General features: G+C 40.6%; 1 protein-coding gene across 5 annotated transcripts in view; it reads right to left on the bottom strand.

Annotated features, from left to right (window-relative positions):
* The window catches only part of RAB1A (RAB1A, member RAS oncogene family), a 66,164-nt gene that overhangs the window by 3,131 nt on the left and 51,749 nt on the right, over positions 1-11,284 (bottom strand). For 3 of the 5 annotated variants that reach the window (XM_011945296.1, XM_011945295.1, XM_011945297.1), the window contains 2 exons: positions 9,236-9,331; positions 1,203-1,298 (listed from right to left, as the gene is read on the bottom strand). In XM_011945296.1, the coding sequence (XP_011800686.1) occupies positions 1,203-1,298; positions 9,236-9,331 (192 nt within the window). The remainder of the gene's footprint in view (positions 1-1,202; positions 1,299-9,235; positions 9,332-11,284) is intronic. The other 2 variants (XM_011945298.1, XM_011945299.1) reach the window with 1 other exon arrangement.

The raw sequence follows: 11,284 nt of genomic DNA, 5'->3' as shown, positions 1-11,284 counted from the left end.
GTGTTAGCCAGGATGGTCTCGATCTCCTGACCTCATGATCCGCCCGTCTCGGCCTCCCAAAGTGCTGGGATTACAGGCTTGAGCCAACGCGCCTGGCCTAATTTTTGTATTTTTAGTAGCGATGGGTTTTTGCCATGTTGGCCAGCCTGGTCTCTAACTCCTGACCTCAGGTGATCCACCCGCCTTGGCCTCCCAAAGTGCGGGGATTACAGGCGTGAGCCACTGCACTCGGCTTGAAATTTGATAAAATTTTGGCTTATGAATAAGATGACCTACTGTTACTACTAGACATGTCAAAATGTTATTAAATATACTCATTTTCTCATCCACAGTCATATTTAGAGGAGGAAAGTTTTCATTTAAAAGTATTTCACGGCAATATGACCAGAGATTTTTTTTAAACTAGTATCATTTTTTTCTCTTGCAGATATCACCCACCCAGCACTTCTAATGGCACTGAATCAAAATGTTTACATGTAAGTTATCTCCTAATTAGCTATGATTTCATATTAGAGGTGAGATTTAACATTTGCCAAAAGAAAAACAATTCCAATTTTGAATGTTTCTCTTCTGTCCTTTGATAGAAAGGACAGTTTCTGATTAAAAATAATCATAACAAAAAAACAGTTACGGCCCCTGGACCACATGCTTCACACTGTCCCACATTGTTCCCTCCATCGCCCTGCCCTCTCTCACAGCTAATCTTCAGATACTCATTCTCAGACTAAGATCCTCCTACAGCTTATCCTATTCAAATCCTTTTTTTCTGAACCACATCCTCCACAGGCAGAGACCCCCAAATCCCACTTTTAGCAATTCTGATGGACAAGTTCTAATTACCAGGCCATATTCCTGTTAACAACACCAAGAACACAATATTGAGCCAAGCAACTCCCGATTCCCTACAAACTCTTGCCTATATGTTAGAGTCTTGGCTATTTGATCAGTTATTTAGTTGATAATAAATACAACCAGAATCCCTTGAAAGCAAATGTAAAACTTATTACTAATGTTCTATTTATTACAGGAAAACAAATGTCTTTTAAGTGATTCACATTTATATTTGAGAGTGGACAAAGTTTTCTTCCATAAAATTAATACTGATGGCTTATATGCGAAGTAGTAAATGAATGAATCTTACATTAATCGAATAATGACTTCCTACTTGGTCACTGTTAACACAATCTCCTCTTGGAACTTACCTGATCTGTCACATCATACACAACTATGATGCCATGGACTCTTCTGTAATAACTGGAGGTGATTGTTCGAAATCTTTCCTGGCCTGCTGTGTCCCACTATTACAAAACAATCAAGAAATCCAAACAATTCCATTAAAATAAAGTTGGGGAAAAGTGTGGGGGGCAGGGGGAATAGTTTAGTTTTCATAACTGTGGAGATTATCAGGATGTGATATAGAAACATTAGTCCTCAACTCATACCACTAAATTGCACAGTAATAAGTACCTGAAAGTCCAGAAAAGAAGATAGTACCTACAACTGAGCTTACGATAATACTAAAATTACAAGCTGTTGAGAGCAGGAAGTATGTCATACTTTTCACATTCCCTACCGCCTTTAGTACCATGTTTAGGAATGTCACTGGCCTAAAGCCCTTGAACACAGAACTCTTCCATGTAAGACAAACTCACTTGCTTGCACATTCTACCATGATTAAATTAGCACTGGTGGGACCTAATTCAAGTAACTACCAGTCAAGACAGAACTTTAATTATCCCAAGCAGGTATCTTTTTCTTCCCCCTCTCAAGCAGTGTCTCAGATCTGTCATCCAGGCTGAGTGCAGTGGCATGATCATGGCTCACTGCAGCCTCAACCTCCCCAGCTCAAGCAAGCCTCCCACCTGAGCCTCCTGAGGAGCTGGGACTATAGGCACATGACCCCACACTCAGCTAATTTTTTCTGTTTTGTAGAGACGGAGTTTTGCTATATTGCCCAGGCTGGTCTCAAATTCCTGGACTCAAGCAATTCTCCTGACTCATTCTCCCAAAGTGCTGGCATTACTGGCATGAGCCACCATGCCTGGCCAGGTGTTGTCTTCATCCTAGAAAAAACAATGTAAGGAAGATGATTCCAAACACTTTTATAAAATGTATTTTAAGAGCAACTTAACTGCATTTCAACTAGTTAGGCTCAAATTCCAAAAACAAATGCTAACATTATTGCATTATAGTTCTGGGTTTAAAAAAACTGTTGGGGTCAAGCGCGGTGGCTCAAGCCTGTAATCCCAGCACTTTGGGAGGCTGAGACGGGCGAATCACGAGGTCAGGAGATTGAGACCATCCTAGCTAACACGGTGAAACCCCATCTCTACTAAAAAACACAAAAAACTAGCCAGGCGAGGTGGCGGGCACCTATAGTCCCAGCTACTCGGGAGGCTGAAGCAGGAGAATGGCGTAAATTTGGGAGGTGGAGCTTGCAGTGAGCTGAGATCCGGTCACTGCACTCCAGCCTGGGCAACAGAGCGAGACTCCGTCTCAAAAAAAAAGAGAAAACTGTTAGCCAGGTGCAGTGGCTCATGCCTGTAATCCCAGCACTTTGGGAGGCCAAAGCAGGAGGATCGTTTGAGGCCAGAAGTTGGAAACCAACCTATGCAACACAGCAAGACCCTGTCTCAACTAAATTTAAAAAATTAGTTGCGCAAGGTGGTGCACACCTGTAGTTGCAGCTATTCAGGAGGACTGCTTACGCCCAGGAGTTTGTGGTTACAGTGAGCTATTATTTTGCCACTGCGCTCCAGCCTAGGGGACAGAGAGAGACCCTATCTCTTAAAAAACAAAACAAAAAAAGTTAAAAATATCTAGACGCAAACTCAATTTTTAGATGTAAAAAGCTTTGGTTTGTTTTTTTTTTTGTTTTGTTTTGTTTTTTTGAGACAGAGTCTCGCTCTGTCTCCCAGGCTAGAGTGTAATGGTGTGATCTTGGCTCACTACAACATCCGCCTCCCGGGTTTAAGTGATTCTCCTGCCTCAGCCTCCCGAACAGCTGGGATTACAGGCACCCACCACTACGCCCGGCTAATTTTTGTATTTTTAGTAGAGACGGGGTTTCCCCATGTTGGCCAGGCTGGTCTCGAACTCCAGACCTCATGTGATCCACCTGCCTTGACCTCCCAAAGTGTTGGGATTACAGTCGTGAGCCACCCTGCCCAGACAAAGCCTTGGTTTTAACAAGGGGAATGATCGTGGACTGAGCCTCACTAAGGTTTTAAATGACAAAACTTAAAAAAAAAAAGTTCAGTAGTATTCAGTGAAATCGCTTTCTTTTCCTGATCCAGCCAACATGGAGCTAAAAACAAGTTGCAATTTTGGGTAAACTGGAAGAGGAGCTGGGTATTAAGGAATTAATGTCGGTTCTATTTGATGTGGTAACAAAGATGCATACTGAAGCATTTTGGAGTAAAATATCAAATGTCTTTAATATACTCTACTATTAGAATAAGACAAATAATATAAAAATGTCAATAATTGTTAATCTAAAAAAGCAAATAAACAAAAATACAAATCACCACAGCTTTATTTCCTTTTCTGTCCAAATTACTAAGCCTGGGAGCTCAGAAGACTAGTTAGACAGTAATCAATAAAGAGGCTCAAGGCCAGGCACGGTGGCTCACACCTCTAATCTCAGCACTTCGGGAGGCCAAGGCAGGCAGATCACTTGAGCTCAGGAATTTGAGACCAGCCTGGGCATTGCTGGTCTCATGACATGGCGAAACCTTGTCTCTTACTAGAAAACCCAAAAATTAGCCAGGTATGGTGGTGTGTGCCTGTGGTCACAGCTACTTGGGAGTCTGAGGCAGGAGAATCACTTGAGCCCAGGAGGCAGAGGTTGCAGTGAGCTGAGATCATGCCACTGCACTCTGGGCAACAGAGACAGACGCTGTCTCAATAAAAGAAGAAAAAAAGAGGCTCAAAGTCTTTCAGTGTATCCTTGAAGGAAGCATGAACTCTAGAATCAAGCCACCCTGACTTCAAAACATCAAATCTAGGTTCCTGGTTATTTAATATTAGGGAGAGTCACCTAACAGTTTCTTCATCTGTAAATGCTAGATAGTATTCACCTTGTACAACAGCTGAAGGGGTTTAAAATGAACTAATGTTTGTAAAATGTGCCTGACTATAGAAGCTGCTCAATAAAATAATTTCCTTTTCTTTCTTGCTCACCAACCCCTTTCACAAAGATCGAAGGAAAAATTGTTTTTTGACTGAAAGTCAACAAGAAGTGCTAGCTGACTAAAGCAAGCAATAGCATCCAAAAAGTAAAATTTCCTTTTTATTTTTTTAAATGGAGGTATTGCTATGTTGCCCAGGCAGATCTTGAACTCCTGGGCTCAAGTGTTCCTCCTGCCTCAGCCTCCTAAATAACTGGGACTACAGGCACTGATACGGTTTGGCTCTGTGTCCCCACCCAAATCTCATCTCAGGTTATAATCCCCACTTGTTGACTGAGGGAAGTGATTGGATTATGGCGACGGTTTCTCCCATTCGAGTGATAGTGAATGAATTCTCACAAGATCTGATGGTCTCAAAAGGGGCTGAAGTATCCTTCGCTTCCTTCACACACTCTCTTGCCTCCTGCCATGTAAGACGTGCCTGCTTCCCTTTCTGCCATGGTAAGTTTCCTGAGGCCTCCCCAGCCATGCAGAACTGAGTCAATTAAACCTTTTTTTTAATAAATCACCGAGTTTTGGTCAGTTCCTTGTGGCAGTGTGAGAACAGAATAATACAGGCACCATGCCTGGCAGAAAGAGTAAAATTTCTGATGTTTCCTTGCTACTCTGAAAACTTTCCTGACTCTAAATCCTAACAGTACTAGCAGTACTTTCCTTCATATGTAATTCGCATTACTCCACATAATCAGAGTAACTTTTTCCCATGTTCGTCTCTCCCACTGTCTGCCTCCTAATGGGCTATGTTTTATTCACCTCTGTAACCTCCAAGTGCCTGGTGGAATGCAGACATTTTCATAAAGCCTCTTGAATGAACAATCACAGAAAGAGGCTTTCCATGGTGTACAACTGGGACTCAGTACCTGCCCTACCTTGCTGAATGTTTTGTAATCTAACAAAACTCAGTTAAAGACCCAGATGTCACACCTGAACAGGAAAAGCTGAAAGGAAAAGATAATTAAAATATAAATCAACAGAATCAAGATTTTGAAAAGATCTAGAAAACTTGAAGGATTACTGAAGCCAAGCAAGAGGAAAAGATAGGATTAAAAGTAAAATCTTGTGTTTAGATTTTTGTTTTTTTTTTTTTTTTTTTTTTTGAGATGGAGTCTCGCTCTGTCGCCAGGCTGGAGTACAATGGCACGATCTTGGCTCACTGCAATCTCCGCCTCCCGGGTTCAAGCGATTCCCCTGCCATAGCCTCCCGAGTAGCTGAGATTACAAGCACGAACCACCATGCCCAGCTAATTTTTTTGTATTTTTAGTAGAGACGGGGCTTCACTATGTTGGCCAGGTGGGTAATGAACTCCTGACCCCATGATCTGCACGCCTCGTCCTCCCAAAGTGCTGGGATTATAGGCATGAGCCACCGCGCCTGGCCTGTTTAGATTTTTAAAACACCAGTCACAGAAGTGTAAAGTAAGACCCTCTTTTTTTTTTTTTTTTTTTGAAATAGGGTCTCGCTCTGTTGCCCAGGCTAGAGTGCAAATGGCATGACTTTGGCTCACTGCAACCTCCATTTCCAGGCTCAAGCAATCCTCCCACCTTAACCTCTTGAGTACCTTGGACTACAGGGACACACCACCATGCCTGGCTGAATTTTGTGTTTTTGGTAGAGACAGGATTTTGCCATGTTGCCCATACTGGTGTTGAACTCATGAACTCAAGTGATCTGCCTGCCTGGGCCTCCCAAAGTACTGGGATTACAGGGGTGAGCAACTGCACGCAGCCAAGACCCCTCTTTTAATTAAAAACAAGCAAATCAAAAACCTTAAGACCCAAACCAGAAATAATATGGCTACTGAAACAACAAATGGTTATGTCTTTGATTAATAATAAGAAAGGGCCATGAGCCTTTGAAGTTCAAGAGAGAAATTCACTCAGGCTCCAAATTAAGACAGGATTTACCTCATACTTGATTTAAGAAATCAAATTTAATAAAAGGCATTTATAAAATGTAAGAATAACCCAAACTGCACAAGGTTCTGAAAATATCATTACAGGAAAGAATGAGGAACTTCAGAGGTAGAAGAAAGGTGGTGATAAGATCAATCTGAAGGGCAGGCTTGCCAATAAAAGAGGAATTAATCTGATTCAGGCAGCTCCACAAGGCAGAGGAATAAGAAGAGACAGAAGTAAAAGGAAACAGGCTTAAGCTCAATATAAAGAATTAACATGTCTCTAAAAGAATCATGCAGTGAGCTGAGATAGTGCCACTGCACTCCAGCCTGGGAGACAAAGTGAGATTTTGTCTCAAAAAAAAAAAAAGGAATCGCTAGGAATAAATAATAAAAATAACTGGCAACTAGAGGTTTTGTGGTTTTTTTCCGCATATTTTGCAGAGATTAGGTTTCGCCATGTTGCTCAGGCTGGTCTTAGACCTCCTGAGCTCAGGCAATCTGCCGACCTTGGCCTCCCAAAGTGCTAGGACTGTAAGCGTGAACCACGACGCCTGGACAGCCACTGCGCCCAGCCTTATTTTGTTTTTGAGACAGGGTCTCATTCTGTCCCCAAAGCTGGGGTGCAATGGTGCAATCTTGCCTCACTGCAGTCTTCTGGGCTCAAACGTTCCACCCACCTCAGTCTCCTGGGGAGTTAGGACTACAGGCATGGACCACCACACCTGGCTTTTTTTTTTTTTTTTGTAGAGATGGAGTCTATGTTGATCAGGTTAGTCACAGGAGCTATGTTTACTCCTGGCCTCAAGTGACTCTCTGACCTAGCCCTCCCAAAGTGCTGGGATTACAGGTGTGAACCAACATGCCTGGCCAAAGTTATATATAAAATGGAACTAGCTACTTCGAAAAAATGGTAAGCTTCTTAAAAATGTTCAAAAAGCCAGGTGTGGTGGCTCACGCCTATAATCCCAGCACTTTGGGAGGCCAAGATGGGTGGATCACGAGGTAAGGAGTTTGAGACCAGCCTGGCCAACATGGCAAAACCCCATCTCTATGAAAAATACAAAACTTATCCGAAGGCCGGGCACAGTGGCTCATGCCTGTAATCCCAGCACTTTGGGAAGCTGAGGCAGGCAGATCATGAGGTCAGGAGTTCGAGACCAGCCTAACCAACATGGTGAAACCCTGTCTCTACTAAAAATACAAAAAATTAGCAGGGCGTGGTGGCGCACACCTATAATCCCAGCTACTCAGGAGGCTGAGGCAAAAGAATCACTTGAACCTGGGAGAAGGAGGTTGCAGTGAGCCGAGATCACACCACTACACTCCAGCCTGGGTGACACAGCAAGGCTCCGTCTCAAAAAAAAAAAAAAAAAAATTGTCCGGGCATGGTGGTACACACATGTAATCCCAGCTATTAGGGAGGCTGAGGCAGGAGAATCACTTGAACCCAGGAGGCGGAGGTTGCAGTGAGCTGAAATCGCGCCACTGCACTCCAGCCTGGGAGACAGAGCAATACTATATCTCAAAAAATAAAAAAACAAACACAAACAAAATGTTCAAAATGAGGCCCTTCAGGCATGGAAAAGAAATTCCTATTAAAGATGAAAGACAAAGAGTGTCCTATAAGATCCCCTCCAGCCACAGGAAAGTAACAAAATATGAATGTTTCACACACAAATACACACCCAAATCTTATGAATGCCAATGATCACACATAATACAATTATTCCATACCAGTACTTTAAAGTACCGTTTTGGGTAGATCTTTATGTACTCTTCATGGTGCCAAATAAAAAGTTGACAATGTACTTATATAGCGGGAAAAAATATGGAGGGTAATTTGTTCACTGAAAGTATTTCAAGCTATTTCTGAAAACAAAATCCTTGCAAGTCCTAATTTGACACATCAAGTGTATTTACTTATATCAATACCCACATCCACCTATCTTTTGTAACGTACCTTCTTTTCCTCATCAGAATCATATAAGGAAAAGAAGCAACTTAACCTATCAAACACCCATTTATCTGGGCATGTCATAGTATCTATATACTGCCCAAAAGTTTACAAAGGGCTTTCACATGTATTGTCACATACATAAAGCTATTAGATTTGGTTCTCACAACTACCTTATAAATCAGTAAATCAGGTGTCATCACACTCACTTTAGAAACGAAACTGGGTCTCAGGGTTCGGCCTTTTCCCCCAAGACACAAACCCATCATTCTCTATCAAGTAAACACGAGATCCAAGACAACAAATGTAAGTCTTCTGACTCCTAATACAGGACTCCTTCCAGTTCCATGTGTCATCAGTTCCATGAAAAGGGGCAGTCACTTGTTTCCTGTGTTTATATAGCCTACTTCTTGCTAATAGCCTACTCTGAAAACTACTGAGAGATTTATTTTTTAAAAGACCACAGATATGTCCACACTGACAGGACTCAGACCCATACTGAAGAGGCACAACTGAACTATTATACCTGCCTATATTTAATTGGGGGCTGAGGGTATAAAGATGGATAAGGGGGATAGGATGGCATAGACACACAAAATATTGAAGACAGACCTTCGGTCACTTGGTTCTACCAGTAACTGTAGGCAAGTCATTAAATCTTTCAGCATTTATTTTTTTGAGCAGTAAAATGAACATGTTACAAAAACTAAGTTCCTTTCCAACAAAATTCTGTGTTTCTACAGAGTTGGTGCACACTATCTAATAAAAATACTTAAAACAGAACTACGTAAGTACTTCTCTTCAACTGAGCCACGTATGAAGAATCTCTTCCTAGGGTTCCTTTAATGTTCCATGCACTTAGCACAGTAAAAGACAAACAAAAATGGTATGTAACATTTGCACTGTAGGACAAGGTAAACTTGAACTTAGATTTCCACTGATAAAACATGAGGACCAAGTTTGACTTAAAACATGAGTTTCTCTGCTTCATGAACAGAAAATTCAGTGAGGCTTAAGTAATCTTGAAAACATTATTTTTAATCTAAATAATTCTTATTCTACTATTCTATCTTAAGTACATGATTCTTAAGACATTTTACATTCAATTGTTCGCATATTAAATATGCACAAAATAGTAATTACAAATTTGCCAAAATAAATTCCAAAAAAATTACTAGCCAAAAGTCACTTACTATTTGAAGCTTGATTGTTTTCCCGTCTAACTCTATAGTTCTTATTTTGAAAATTACACCAATTGTGCTGATGTAGCTTTCTGTATATGTATCATCCTGAAGGGGGAAATAATTAACAATTAAATGTATTGTTCAGTGGAGCAGATGCAAATCTAAGTAAAAAAAAAAAAAACTGTTGTTCAAGAGTAAATAAAAAAATAATGTTTACTTTTATCTACAGTCCAAGTTTATGAATGAAATGTATAAAGTATAACATGCTGACAACAGTCACTCCATCCACTTTCAGTACTTTCTTCATATTCTGATTACAAACCACTACTTAATTGTAGTTTCTTCTTTCCTTAAGATCTCTACAATAGCCATTCTTTATTTTTTCCAAACATCATCTCTTGCCAAATTCTTTACATACATCATATAGAAAAACATTTTATATTTTCAATGATCATGAATAATTTTTCTAATCACTAATCAGCAAAACTCTTGTGACCCACCTACCCAATTTATTCACCACAAAACAACAATCATTTCACTCCACTATTATGGACTTTTTCTTAGAAGTCAATCTTGCTTCCTAGTTAATGATTTTTTTTTTTTTTTTTAGACATAATGCACATCACATAAAAGTCACCTTTCTGAAGTGGACAATTCAGTGGTTCTTATACATTCACAAGGTTGCGAGCTACAACCATGAATGCCAGGATATTTTCACTCCAGAAAGAACCCTGTACCCGCTCCAGAAAGAACCGTCTTCACACCCTGGCAACCACTGATCTACTTTCTGTCTCTTTAGATTTGCCAATTTTGGACATTTTGTATAAATGGAATCATAAAATATCTGGCCCTCTGTGTCTGCCTTCCTTCATTTAGCAGAACATTTTCAAGGTTCATCCATGTTATACCATGTAACAGTACTTCATTACTTCATTTTTTTTTTTTTTTTTGAGGCAGGGTGTTACTCTGTTGCCCAGGCTGGAGTGCACTGTCATGATCTCAGCTTACTGCAACTTCTGCCTCCCAGGTTCAAGCGATCCTCATGACTCAGCCACCTGAGTAGTTGGGACTACAGGCAAGCATCACCACACCTGCCTAATTTATGTATGTTTAGTAGAGATGGGGTTTGTGATGGTCAGGCTGGTCTCAAACTCCTGGCCTCAAGTGATCCCCCTGCCTCAGCCTCTCAAAGTGCTGGGATTACAGGTGTGAGCCACCATGCCTGGCCCATTTTATTGGCTGAATAATATTACATGTACAAATATACCACATTTTATCTATTCATAAATTGATTTGGGTTGTTTCCACTTTTTGGCTATTATGAATAATGTAGCTATGAACATTTGTGTACAAGCTTTCCTGTGAATGTATGTTTCCTGTCAATTTTTTAACCCAATGTTAAACTTCTAAAATTGTAACTGCTTCTCGCAAGTACTTGCCATGAAATTTTATTAAGAATGGAATAAAAATATTTCTTGTGAAAAGATATATGAATGAACAGACCAGGCTATCATCATGTGAACCACAAAGCACCACCTAAGAAGTATTCTGTCAACAAAGATGGACCTTAATCGAATCAAGTCTAATGAGAACAGCACTGCCAAACAGAACTTTCTGTACAATGGAAAGGTTCTATAAGCTGTGCTAGCCAATATGGCAGCCATTAGCCCTATGCGGCTTGTGAAACAAGAAACTAAATTTTTGATTGTTTTTCTATTATTTTTCCCCCTTAACGGGACAGGGTCTCGATGTCTCCCAAGCTAGAGTACAATCACAGCTCACTGAAGCCTTGAACTCCTGCACTCAAGCAATCCTCCCACCTTGGCCTCCCAAAGTGCTGGGATTACAGGTGTGAGCCACCAAACTTTTTCAGTTTTAATTAATTTAAATTTAAATAGCTACAAAGAGCTAGTAGTCACTCTAAGGATAGTGCAGTTCTAGGTCTTCTAATTACAGAAAGAGGGATAAACGAATAAGCATAAGGACATCACAAGGAAGCAAAATAACAAATCAAAAATACTGGACAATCTACAGGACAAGTGCTCCAGTTTCTGCAAA

The sequence above is a fragment of the Colobus angolensis genome, unplaced genomic scaffold (assembly GCF_000951035.1).
Source record: "Colobus angolensis palliatus isolate OR3802 unplaced genomic scaffold, Cang.pa_1.0 Scaffold24, whole genome shotgun sequence".
NCBI lineage: Eukaryota > Metazoa > Chordata > Mammalia > Primates > Cercopithecidae > Colobus > Colobus angolensis.
This window is presented reverse-complemented; position numbering and strand designations above follow the sequence as displayed.